General features: G+C 43.5%; 1 protein-coding gene across 1 annotated transcript in view; it reads right to left on the bottom strand.

Annotated features, from left to right (window-relative positions):
* Positions 1-13,457, bottom strand: part of nbeab (neurobeachin b) — a 263,722-nt gene that overhangs the window by 53,373 nt on the left and 196,892 nt on the right. The window contains exons 42-43 of the mRNA XM_086080779.1: positions 12,525-12,640; positions 6,846-6,958 (exon numbers count right to left, since the gene is read on the bottom strand). Coding sequence (XP_085936905.1) covers positions 6,846-6,958; positions 12,525-12,640 — 229 coding nt within the window. The remainder of the gene's footprint in view (positions 1-6,845; positions 6,959-12,524; positions 12,641-13,457) is intronic.

Raw genomic sequence — 13,457 nt, 5'->3', positions numbered from 1 at the left:
AAAGCTAACCCGACAAAAACATGTGCTGTATCGAAAAGTGTCCTCAAAGTAAACCAAACTTTACAATTGTAGATTTATTTAAAAAAGGAAAAGAAAAAGAAAAAACATTGTGTAAAATGTCCACCAATGGAATCATTTTTGTCCCTCCAAAGGCAACAGCAATCTCGTGACGACTCAACTTTCTGCCGCGGCTTTCTGGCTGACTTTTGCACCAGGAAAAAAAGGACGCCTTAAATGGAAGCATGTGAAAACGTCGCTGGCTTTGAAATGAAGCCCAAAGTTACACGCCGTGATTGCCGAGGAAACCTCGCTTGGCACGTCACAATGGCGCAGTGTTGGTCCGGGCGGAGTGATGGCGTGAGAGGCTCATACACATTGTGCAGGGGAAAAAGTCAATAAACAGTCATCTTTAGTCTCCGCCGAAATGTCAAATTCAATTAAAGCTGAGCGACGGGCCCCTCGCATGACTCGGATCGCATTATGCAGCGTTTGGAAGGAAAGCGAGAGCCGGGAGTGGAATTATTGCAACTACACATTGATGCCTGTAGGGGGCGCTCCGTTCCGTTCCGTCTTCAATTCCGCTTATCTGGGGTCGGGTCGCGGGGGCAGCAGCTTTAGCAGGGAAGCCCAGACTTCCCTCTCCCCAGCCACTTCAGCCAGCTCCTCCGATGGGATCCGAAGGCGTTCCCAGGCCAGCCGTGAGACGTAGTCTCTCCAGCGTGTCCTGGGTCGTCCCCGGGGCCTCCTGCCGGTAGGACATGCCCGGAACACCTCCCCAGGGAGGCGCCCAGGAGGCATCCGAACCAGATGCCCCAGCCACCTCAACTGGTTCCTCTCAACGTGGAGGAGTAGCGCCTGTGGTAGAAACCCTCATGGCACACAAGATTTTGGTCAAATATGGATCTTGTGAATTGAGCTTGTCGAGTTTTGTGTTTCTGCTGCAAACATATGCAAAACGGAAGGTTTCGCCATTTCGCGTCAGCTGTCCATCTTGTTTATAAGTCGTTCAAATTTGGCAACATCTTTGAAGGGACCTCTCAAAATGGCCAACATTACTTTTATGATGGCGGCTTCAAACCAAGCAGGCAGACTTCCTGTGCATTTTTGGGCGTAGCTTCTCCAGACTCTTTTGTGGGTCTAACTTGCAATAGACATGCTTAAAAAAATTCCATCTTGCCAGCTAAAACCGTCGTTGGGGAAATAATTTTGAAAGGATTCCAGAAACATTTTGGTGGGAGCTCTTTTATGTCAAGTCAATAAAGTTTATATATATATATATAAAAAATAATAAAAATAAAGAGCAATGATGATGATGACATTTCCGAATGAACAATACTGAGCTCTTTATTAAGAGAAGAAAAAAGAAAAGAAAAAAAAAAGAAAAAAAAAGTCAATAAAGTTTGTCATCCACGCTTTGCGTCTGGATTTTGTGGTTAACATTTGGTAGCAATAAGGACATTTTTTTTAACTCATTCACTCGCAGTCATTTGCACTGAAGCGTCTCTTCTTTCATCAGGAAAAAAGAAGAAGACATATTTCTATCTGTTTCTGTTTTGCAGCAATTAGAATTAGAATATAGCTACGTCTCATCATTATTCACAAGCCTGTTCAAAACAGTGTTGGAAAAAGCTTTTTGCAACATGGCCCTGGTGGATCTCTTATACTCTGCTGCCATCTGCTGGCCGTTTTTTGTAATAACTACCATTGCTTTAAGCGTCCTCTTCAGGTCAGAGGCTGCATCAAAGGCTTCTTTATGCTCTAGCATAATTATAATTTTTTAAACGTCAAAATACGTTTTTGGGACCATGGCAATACGTAACTCATTCACTGCCATTGACGGTTATAGACGTCAAAAAATCATTTAAACTATGTCTATTAGTTTAACATTTTTTTCCACTTTTGTTAACAAGAGTATGAAAAACTAGATTTTTTAAATTGTAGATTTAGAACAGATATAACATTTGTAATTAATCAAAAGTAAACTAGTGAAGTCATGCGATTAATTACGATTAAAAAATTTAACCGATTAAATTGAATCGCATGACGTCACTCGTTAACTCACGATGAATCACAAATTTTATATCTGTTCTAAATGAACAATATTTTTGTTCTAGGTTTCCATACTCTTGTTAACAAAAGTGGAAAAAAAATGTTAAACTACTAGAAATAGTTTAAATGAATTTTTGACGTCTATAGCCGTCAATGGCAGTGAAAGAGTTAAAATGGAACGTTTTTACACATTTTTGGTTAGCAAATGAGTTTATCCTGAATAGCAAATACGTTCCTTTTTCCCTAACATCACATAACATAGTGATAAAAAAAACCCGATACCAATGTGATCTCGCAAGCATGACCTGCTGAAATTCAAACGAGGCATATATGATCAAACTTCGGTGAGGACGAGCGTCCGCAATGTGTCCCCACGCAGGCGCACGTCGCACTCGAGATTTCACAAGGAATTACGCCGCAGCGCGTTGCGACGTCGGGGCACGTCAGAGTCGTTTGCGCCGGCCTCGTCGGAAGGCGCGGCAGCAAGCGCTCGCATGCAATCAGAGTGGCGGCCGCTCAAAACAAAGCAGATGTGCTCCACATACGAGCAAACGAGTGACGCGCGAGAGAGGGCGAAGAAAAGATCCATTAGGGGAAGAGGAAATGGGAGTAAGGGGGGGGGGGGGGTTGTTCACAAGCTGACAAGTTGTCCTGCTTTACATGGCATTACACGCGTTCTCTTCTCTGATTGGCTGGGAGAAATCACATGGTTTGCCTGCATTTCGGGTTTGTCTTGCAAAGGAGAAGTTTCCAAGTATGGATTTGTGTCTAAGCCACATACACGTGGACAGCACCTTGCATGTAGAAAACAGCTTAGGCCTTAGGAGGGTAACATAAACAGGAAGGGGGGGGGGGGGGTGCACATAAAAATGTTGGTGCAGTTCTCAAATGAGGGTTTTTTGTTTGGTGCTCTTTTTTATTTTTTATTTTTTTTTACTGACCCACCAACCGGCTTTCATTAGGTTCATCATTAATATGTGTCGGTATGTCATTTGAATATAAATGAATTTTTGTTCAGGGTTTCAGTTTTTTATGTCCTGATTACAACAACATATAACACAGCTATGGAAGCTTTTTAATTAAAACACAACAATTTAAGCTTTTGTAAAAAGACATTGAAATCCTTTTCAACACATTTGAGTTGCACGGCCCGTTCAAAAATATGAATTGTCTACCTCTGACTCGCCTTATGGGACTCTGTGATGAGCTAGCTAGCTAGCTTAGCACACAGCCATCTGGCGTCCACTATTTTTTATTGTTCTTTTCTTTTCTTTGCACCACGGCCCGCTTCCGCGTGACGACATACAGTAATTTTGCGTTCAGCCGCCGTCTCGCGGTGAATCGTTAACAGAAGTGAACCTCGTCAAGCCGGCCATCACAACGCTTGTTCACATGTTAACTATACTACTGTATGTATATATATATATATATATACACACAGATATATAAAACACATATTTGCAAGAGTGCACTCTCACAAGGCAAACATAGCAGACTGCAGGTAAAAAAAAAAAAAAAAACTAAAAAAAAAACTAAAAACAAAAAACAAAAAAAAAAACTAAAAACAAAAAACTAAAAAAAAAACTAAAAAAAAAAAACTAAAAAAAAAATTAAAAACAAAAAACAAAACAAAAAACAAAACAAAAAACTAAAAACAAAAAAATAAAAAAAAAACAAAAAAACAAAAAAAAAAAAAAAAAACCTCCCATCCCACATGAATGAACAGCAATGAGGAACGTCAGCTTTCACTTCATCTGTCAGTCGCACGTCATGTCATCAGGAAATAATCATTACAATCCAAGGTGCGAGGCTCGATGACGACCTGACATCCAAATATGCGGCACTCGGGCCCGCGGGCGGTTGCCGTTCACAGCCGGCTGAGTCGCCAAGCGGCAGGTAAATTGTCGGAATCTCTGGCGGTGCGCGGCGGTTAAACGCAGACGTTAAAACAATGCTGTCCGTCAAGGCGAGAGCGTGACAAATGAGACGTTAATGTGCTTCTGCCGCGTGGGAAAGGAACACGCGCACGCAGGTGTTACCTGACGCGGCCTCGCCGTCCTCCTTCGGCGTCGACTGTTAGGCCCGCTTATCCAAACGACGTAAAAAAACAAACTTAAGACTTTTATTTGTTATTGCGTTTCCCCAAAAGTGACATTTGGTTCTCGGGTGTAGCTAATGTTGCGGGGGTCTCGTGCGGGCCCTGCGGCATGTCATCCATTATGGAGCGAGCGTTGGCGAACTTGCGGGGGGGGGGGGGGGGTCGGAGAGCGGCGGGGCTCCAAGGACAACTGTCAAGTGTTGCGAGCCTGTGAACTCATGCTAATGAAGGCGGCTCGGCCCTGTAAACAGCACGGGAGGATGTCGCCCGAATACATTACAATACATAACTGTCGGCCTGCGGGCAGGTGGCAGGATGCGCGCAGGCTGAGGGATTGAGGGACGGACGTGCGCGCACACACACACACACACACACACACACATACGGCAGGACATAAAAATGGTGGAAGCAACACGTTGGCTACGCATAATCACATGAACTCATTTGCTCTATTTTAAATATTGCCATGATCCCAAAAACCTTTCAGCTTCTGACCTGAAGAGGTCGCTTAAAGCATTGGTAGTTATTACCCAAAAAAAAAGAGGTCAACAGGTGGCAGCAGAGTATAAGAGATCAACCAAGGCCATGTAGCAACAAGCTGTTTTACGCACAGTTTTAAACAGATTTGTGAATAATATGTTCTAATGCTAATTGCTGCAAAACGGAAACAGATGCAAATATATTGAAAAATGCCTGCGAGTTCAATTAATTCAAGTGGTGCCATTGACGTGAATTGAAATGCTGTTACAATAATCCATCCCAAAAAAAATCCCCATCAGAGTTTCTCATAACGTGACGACGTAATGCAGTAAGAATGTCAAGAAATTCAATCGTTTTATAAAGTCGAATTAAGCTGATGTCATTCACTCACTGCGGTACATTTGTAAGTGTGTTGTATAGGGGGCGTGGCCTAAACAGTCGGGTGACAAAGTGTTCGGTGTCACCCGCATGCTCCTTGCGAGTGTTCTCATTTTGTATTTACAGAAATACTGTAAGTGCTTTTTAATCCTTTGTCAACATTTGACATGCTAAGCATGAAACCGATTTTTGCTTTTTACTGTCCCTAACATTTTCACGACATGGTCTTGTGCTATTTCGTGTGCCCATCAACCAGAATTTCATTTGAGCCAACCATTGTCAAAAAAAAAAAACAAAACTGCTTAGGATCAACGTGACAAAGTGAGTCAGTAAAGAGATGAGAGTCAGGAATGTGACTGTTTTCAGGTCAGTGAGCAGAGAGAGAGAGAGCGAGAGAGCGAGAGAGCGAGAGCGAGAGAGCGAGAGAGCGAGAGAGAGAGAGCGAGAGCGAGAGAGAAACAAGTAAAGCAGGCCAAAGTTTGTGCTAGAATAATCCGCTGTCTTTGCCCCTCTTCAGTCACATTAGAAAGAAAAACGGACCTCCCTGATTTTATGTTTTTTGGATTTGTCGGGGTCTGGATGTTTCTTGGGCTGGGGAGGAGTTCTGGTGGGGGGTGTCTGGTCGGTGCTGGATTTCACCTTCCTTGGTTTTCTTTGGTCCTTCCTCGGGTCTCCTGACGGCGGTGTTCGGTTTAGGTGAACGGTATGAGATTTTTTCTAATAGGTTTTTTTGGTGAGCTAACAAATAGACGCACGCACGCACACACGCACGCACGCACATACACATACTCACCCACAAAAAAAATAAATAATAATAAATAAAAATAAAATAAAAATAAAGAGCAATGATGATGACATTTCCGAATGAACAATACTGTGCTCTTAAAAAAAAGAAAAAAATAATAATAAAAAAAAAATAAAGGAAAGAAAAACGGAAAACACAAGATTTTCACTCTCAGGGTCAGAGGGCGTTCATGGCTCTGGTCTAAAAATCGCACAATTCAGTCAAAATAAAACAACAACACAATAACGGGGTATCCTTTCAAAATGGAGTTCCATCACTTCAAGATTCTGCAATCTCTGAAGATTCTCTGTGGATAATTTGTCATTAAGAATTAATTTCTATCTTGCGTGGAGGCTGTTAGCAGGAATAACTGCCTTCGACTATTTCCTCATTCTCGGGATTATTTCGAGTCATTCGGTTTATGTACTCATTACAAAACAACAACAAACATTTAACACTCTTGTTATGGTTATGGGAAAAAAAAGGAATCACAAGAGTGCAAAATCGGATACTTTTGGATAATTACACATAACCTCGGGTCAAATTGAAAGTTGTTGCTAATCCAGAGAAACGGGTGGTTGAAATTAAGTACTGTTTTTGGAAAAAAAAGAAGAAAAAGTTTTGGACACTTTTGGATAATGAAATATACCTCCGGGTCATTTTGACCCAGAAATATTTTTGCTGTTCCAAAGAAATGAAGGTTAAAATGAAGTATTGAGTTTGGATTACGCACATTTCTGACACGTTTGTATGACTAAACACGACCCGGGTCAAAATGACCCAGGGGCGCATTATTGTTACTATTATCCTATCTGGATCAAAAATCCACTATTTGGGTCAATCTGACCCCATTTTTCGGGTTGTTTTACACAAACTGACCCCATTTTTTCATAACCTTCGCACGCCGAGGGCTCGCCAATCAACTTTGGAGCAGGCTTGCAAAATGATCGCCTGGCGAGAAGTCCTTCTCGCCCCAACTGAGAAAAACTTTACGGATATCACAGCGATCCAACGCGGAGAACAATTTTGGCTTTTCATGGCCGTCGCATGTCGTACCTTGGAGAGGTCTCTGAAGTTGGCGGGCAGGGTCAGGTCCAGTTCCGGTGAGTCGTAGCTGGCCAGTACCCAGGGAAAGAGCGGGTACTGGTTCAGATCGTTGTAGGTCCTGCCTGGACACAAGAGAGACGGCGGCGCGAGTGATGAAAGGCGGCCGAGGGTGTGAACGCTCGCAGATCTCGGCGCCCTTAACGAGATGCGCTTCCGCGCCGCCACATGAGAATATTTGGCGCTTCTCCGCACCTCCGAGCGGAGAAGCCGAGCGTCGGCCCGGGTCGACCTCGGCTCGGCACGCCTGCGAGTTTGATCCGCTGGCTTGCCAGATATGAGTCTACGCGTCCTGTTCTGGCAGCCGCAGAACAGCTTTCAGATGGCGAAACGTGTCGGGAGAAATCCGTGGGAAGATGCCGGGAACGCGTTTTCACTCGTTTTGGTCGAGACGCCGAACATCTGCGGGGTCAAGAGTGAGCTGTGATCCGCACGACTGTTTGGACACTTTGCCGGATTGATGACGGAGGCCAATTATGACCGCAACTACAAACAATGCACACTTTTCCGGTTTCCAGTTGGGATTGTTGTACTGAGACAGCAAAGAAGTCTTGCTTCACTTCATCTTGTTTGTGATGCCAATTTTTAAAACGTCTTGAAGGAATACACGGCAACAAGACTCGTCGCTTTCGGAAATGTACGCACACTTAGATATCAAGTAATCATATATCAATATCAGAGGTGGCAAATCCAGGTCCAGAAAGTAAAAACCCTGCCACCGTTTGGCTTTAGCCCCAGGTGCTAGCTAGCTAGCTCCCTAGCTAGCTCCCATGGTGCTCGTTTACCTGCTAGGGAGCTAGCTAGCACCAGGGGCTAAAGCCAAACGGTGGCAGGGTTTTTACTTTCAGGTGCTAGCTAGCTAGCTCCCTAGCTAGCTCCCATGGTGCTCGTTTACCTGCTAGGGAGCTAGCTAGCACCAGGGGCTAAAGCCAAACGGTGGCAGGGTTTTTACTTTCAGGTGCTAGCTAGCTAGCTCCCTAGCTAGCTCCCATGGTGCTCGTTTACCTGCTAGGGAGCTAGCTAGCACCAGGGGCTAAAGCCAAACGGTGGCAGGGTTTTTACTTTCAGGTGCTAGCTAGCTAGCTCCCTAGCTAGCTCCCATGGTGCTCGTTTACCTGCTAGGGAGCTAGCTAGCACCAGGGGCTAAAGCCAAACGGTGGCAGGGTTTTTACTTTCAGGTGCTAGCTAGCTAGCTCCCTAGCTAGCTCCCATGGTGCTCGTTTACCTGCTAGGGAGCTAGCTAGCACCAGGGGCTAAAGCCAAACGGTGGCAGGGTTTTTACTTTCAGGTGCTAGCTAGCTAGCTCCCTAGCTAGCTCCCATGGTGCTCGTTTACCTGCTAGGGAGCTAGCTAGCACCTGGGGCTAAAGTCAAACGGTGGCAGCGTTTTTACTTTCTGGACCGAGCTTTGCCACGTCTGATAAAACATGAATAAGCAAATCTCAATTTCCCTTCAAGATATAGTGGGTAATAGTTGACCACTAGAGGTCGCTATATCATAAAATGCAGCTGAACAGCGTGCATTTCGAAGCACGCCTCAGAGAGGCCACACTTTGCAAGCTAACCACCAACTTTTTTTTTCGTGTGAGAGCAAACGAGAATGTAAAGAATTCAACAGTTTTTGCCCCAAAAACTCACTTAAATAGAATGTAAACAAATGAGCCGGCTTTTGCAAAAATTTTTTTTATTTCACTTTCACTGAACTTAAAGGGACAGCAACGTGAAAAATCAACTTCTTGAGCGCTTTCAGCCACGTTAAAATGCGAATCCCTCACCAAAAACATGACCAAAAGTGGTGTTTTCCTCCATTCGCCGCTCTATGAGTAATTCTCGGCCATTCTGCTCCCCAAGCACGAGCCCCTCCCAACCTGAGAAAAACGAGCCGTTGGCATGGTTTGACGTCATTAGCCTCTGCGCGCTGAACGCACGGCCACTTTCTCTGAGGCCTCCATTCTTGCAGGATGGCGACAAAAGTAGCCTTTATCGGCCTATGGTTAACAGTTTTTTGACTTTTTCAACACGTTTGGGTTTTTGGGTTTCCTTCAATTGTCATGCTGTGATTTTATGCTGTAATTCAATGGACATCATCTTTCCCAGCAAATCGCAATCACTTTTTAAAAAAATAAAGTTTTACAAAAAACAGTGTATCAGTGACGGCTTCACCAAATAATCAAGTATTTTCAGAAGCGTAACATTCATGTGCTTCCAATATTGCAGCTCTGCTTAGCTTTTGAATAAAAAATGACGCTGCTTCTGTTTCTGCTGTCATACGCAGGTTTTGGGGGAAAATTCTTTAAACCAACGGCACGATGACGACTTCTTTGCATCTTTAATTTTACACTTGATGGGTGGGCAGGAACTCACAAGACCCAATTATTTGTACACAAGCAATTAAAACGAATTTTCGATAGACTGTCGTACACTTTTGCAATTGTGTCACATGGCGATTAAATTATGCAAATCAATCAGGCGGAAAAGGTTTGGATTTTTTTAAAAAGGTGGCACAAAAGCATCATCAGCGCTCGTCGGCGCGTCTTCCGGGCGTCGGAGTGTCAGGATGTTAATAATAGCGGAATTGTGGTTAATTAGAAGACCGCGTCCCCTTCGCACCTCTTCCCGACACTTGTTCACCCCACAGCCCAACTGTCTGCTTTCCTCCGCCGCCGCCTCCTGACGTGCCTGTCAGCCCGGGTCATTACCGGGGTTTTTTTTTTTCGTCTTCTTTTTTCATTTAATTTCCTGCGTGGTTTTCTCCCTCCGTCCTGCCTTTCCCGTCTAATTAGCTGACAATAATGCATCGGAGGAGCCGAGCGCGGATGCTAAATATAAATATGCATGAAAACGGCAGCGAGACGCCGGCATGACACCTCGCAGAGTCGACGAGCGTCGCGGCGCGGCGCGGCGCGGCCTGGCTCGCCTCACCCTGTTAGCTTCACTTGAGATCAGAGCGGAGACCGCCGAGCCTTCTCCAATCCGCACGTGCGCGCTCTACGGCGAGCCTAATTATCCAGCCGAGCGTGCGCTTCAAACGGCGCTCGACGGCGTTCCGCGAGGACCGCTTAAGGACGAGGCGACGGAACGGGGGCCACCGCCAGGCACTCGTTCGTTCGGCGACGTCGCCCGTGTTTATTGATGGCGGCGGCGAAGGACTTGCAGTCACCGTGTCGAAGATGAAGATAATTGCTTTAAACGTAACGCTTTCCGTTGCGATAAATCTCTTCCGTGCAAGGTAGAAAATGAGTCCGGATCAATGTCGTTGACTGACGACTATGCAGTAAACAACACACATGTGCATGCACAACCACCACTGCAGTTATGGTTACACAACATGCCGGTACCACGCAGAAAGAAAGGATGAATTCTGGACTAATATCCGCAAATTCACACATTTGCATTATTTATTTTTTTCCTGTGAAAGCAATCCTCGCCTCAAAGAAGACGATTAGGGCCAGTGAAGAGGGAACAAAAAAGTTTGGCAGAATTCTCACTTTATTCTTAGAATTGCGACTTTAAAGTGAGAATTCTGAGAATAAAGTCCGAATTCTCGCTTTAGAGTCAGAATTTCTCTTTAAAGTGAGAATTCTGAGAATAAAGTCCGAATTCTCGCTTTAGAGTCAGAATTTCTCTTTAAAGTGAGAATTCTGAGAATAAAGTCCGAATTCTCGCTTCAGAGTCAGAATTTCTCTTTAAAGTGAGAATTCTGGGAATAAAGTCCGAATTCTCGCTTCAAAGTCAGAATTTCTCTTTAAAGTGAGAATTCTGGGAATAAAGTCCGAATTCTCGCTTCAAAGTCAGAATTTCTCTTTAAAGTGAGAATTCTGGGAATAAAGTCCGAATTCTCGCTTCAAAGTCAGAATTTCTCTTTAAATTGAGAATTCTGGGAATAAAGTCCGAATTCTCGCTTTAAAGTCAGAATTTCTCTTTAAAGTGAGAATTCTGAGAATAAAGTCCGAATTCTCACTTTAAAGTCAGAATTTCTCTTTAAAGTGAGAATTCTGGGAATAAAGTCCGAATTCTCACTTTAAAGTCAGAATTTCTCTTTAAAGTGAGAATTCTGGGAATAAAGTCCGAATTCTCACTTTAAAGTCAGAATTTCTCATTAAAGTGAGAATTCTGGGAATAAAGTCCAAATTCTCACTTTAAAGTCAGAATTTCTCTTTAAAGTGAGAATTCTGAGAATAAAGTCCGAATTCTCACTTTGAAGTCAGAATTTGTCTTTAAAGTGAGAATTCTGGGAATAAAGTCCGAATTCTCACTTTAAAGTCAGAATTTGTCTTTAAAGTGAGAATTCTGGGAATAAAATCCGAATTCTCACTTTAAAGTCAGAATTTCTCTTTAAAGTGAGAATTCTGGGAATAAAGTCCGAATTCTCACTTTAAAGTCAGAATTTCTCTTTAAAGTGAGAATTCTGAGAATAAAGTCCGAATTCTCACTTTGAAGTCAGAATTTCTCTTTAAAGTGAGAATTCTGAGAATAAAGTCCGAATTCTCACTTCAAAGTCAGAATTTCTCTTTAAAGTGAGAATTCTGAGAATAAAGTCCGAATTCTCACTTCAAAGTCAGAATTTCTCTTTAAAGTGAGAATTCTGAGAATAAAGTCCGAATTCTCACTTCAAAGTCAGAATTTCTCTTTAAAGTGAGAATTCTGGGAATAAAGTCCGAATTCTCACTTCAAAGTCAGAATTTCTCTTTAAAGTGAGAATTCTGGGAATAAAGTCCGAATTCTCACTTCAAAGTCAGAATTTCTCTTTAAAGTGAGAATTCTGGGAATAAAGTCCGAATTCTCACTTCAAAGTCAGAATTTCTCTTTAAAGTGAGAATTCTGGGAATAAAGTCCGAATTCTCACTTCAAAGTCAGAATTTCTCTTTAAAGTGAGAATTCTGGGAATAAAGTCCGAATTCTCACTTCAAAGTCAGAATTTCTCTTTAAAGTGAGAATTCTGGGAATAAAGTCCGAATTCTCACTTTAAAGTCAGAACTTCTCTTTAAAGTGAGAATTCTGAGAATAAAGTCCGAATTCTCACTTTAAAGTCAGAATTTCTCTTTAAAGTGAGAATTCTGGGAATAAAGTGAAAATCCTGCCAAACTTTTTTTCTGGCCCTAATCGTCTTCCGTATCACCCGATACAGACCAAGGACGGGAAACTTAAATGCTGGAGGGGGCCCACCATTTTGCATGTCTGCCATTTAGTGGTGAATGGTGATATTACAACTTCAAACGACATTGGAACCCTGCATACTCGCACCTCAGCACCCACAGATTTGCAAATTCCCACATCCCCCACCATACAGATTTTTTTTTTCTGCAATATTTTTTGTTCTTTTTTCTATTTTTCCTACCGCGGCGGATTCGCCTCTCAATGTTCGAAAAAAGAAGAACCGATGGAAACGGGCAGAAGTCCCATGTCCGTTTTGCGCATTTTCAGTAAATTTGCTTAAAAATTTTGAACCAATTGGATGGAAACCTGACCGGTGATACTGCAAAGTTGTTCTTCGGAGGTATCGTGCCCTGATTTAGATTCGATTTATTTTCTTTTGAACTGCGTATCATTTTCTTAAAACCTTCACTTGGTCATTGAATAGAAGAAAGTCTTGACTGTCGGTCGCAACGGGCACATCCCCAAGCGGTCTCACCTGCGATGGTGTTGAGGAACATGAGGTACTCAAAGTTGGAGATCTCGCGCCTCTGCCAGCGCTGCGTCATGTTGGACGACTTGAAGAGCTGCCGAGGGCCGGCCAGCGAAATCCGCCTGCAAAGCAAGACGTCTTTTAAAAAGCGGAGAGCGCGCGGGGGGCTTCGCTGCGGGGGGGAAGTTGGGACGCGACCAAAAACGCCGAGCCTTGTGTCATGGCTGGCGCGGGGCTCAACGTGCGCTAAGTGCACAAAAGTCCGATGAGTCACCGCGCCGTCGATTAATGAATCAATCGAGGTTTGGATTACAGCCCTCGAGTGTGAATTTGTCATTTTCGCGAGACATTTTGGACAATTGCGGGCTTTGTGGGAACATTTTGGGAAAGGCCCTTTTCTGCTGCCAAGTGAAGTCCACGAGGGCATGCTTGGCTGAAAACGCTGCAGAACAACAAGCACAGCAAAACACCTTAGGGATTAGGGGTGTGGCCAAAAAAATCGATTCTCAATTAGTGCAATTCAGAATCGATTTTAAATGTCCCAAAATTATTTTATACTGTCTTGCCTTTGTCTGTGTGTGCCTTTATTTGGAGCGCTGTTCATGTTGTACCCGCTTTGGCCACTGAGGGGCAGTGTGGTTCCACGCGGTCTATTACGCTGTTAAGTTGTAGCCATATTAAAAAGTAGAAGAGAAAAGTCCCGATCAAGTTTTTCCAATAAAAGGTTTTTTTTTTTTTCCAGCGTGGAGCCGTTCTTTTGAGTGATAAAAGTGAGTAGCGCGCTAATTAGCATTAGCGAGTCAGACTGGAGCAGATCATTACAATTCCTTGGCACGTCTACGGACTGAAGCAAAAATCATTGTCAATCAAATCACTTCGAATCAAAAATTGTTTTGCATCGAAAATTGATTCCGAATCGAATGGCAGGCCTAAAATCGG

This window comes from Leptonotus elevatus, chromosome 7 (genome assembly GCF_054856555.1).
Source record: "Leptonotus elevatus isolate MCC_2025b chromosome 7, RoL_Lele_1.0, whole genome shotgun sequence".
Lineage (NCBI taxonomy): Eukaryota > Metazoa > Chordata > Actinopteri > Syngnathiformes > Syngnathidae > Leptonotus > Leptonotus elevatus.
The sequence above is the reverse complement of the archived record's forward strand: the minus strand, read 5'-3'. Positions and strand labels throughout refer to the sequence as shown.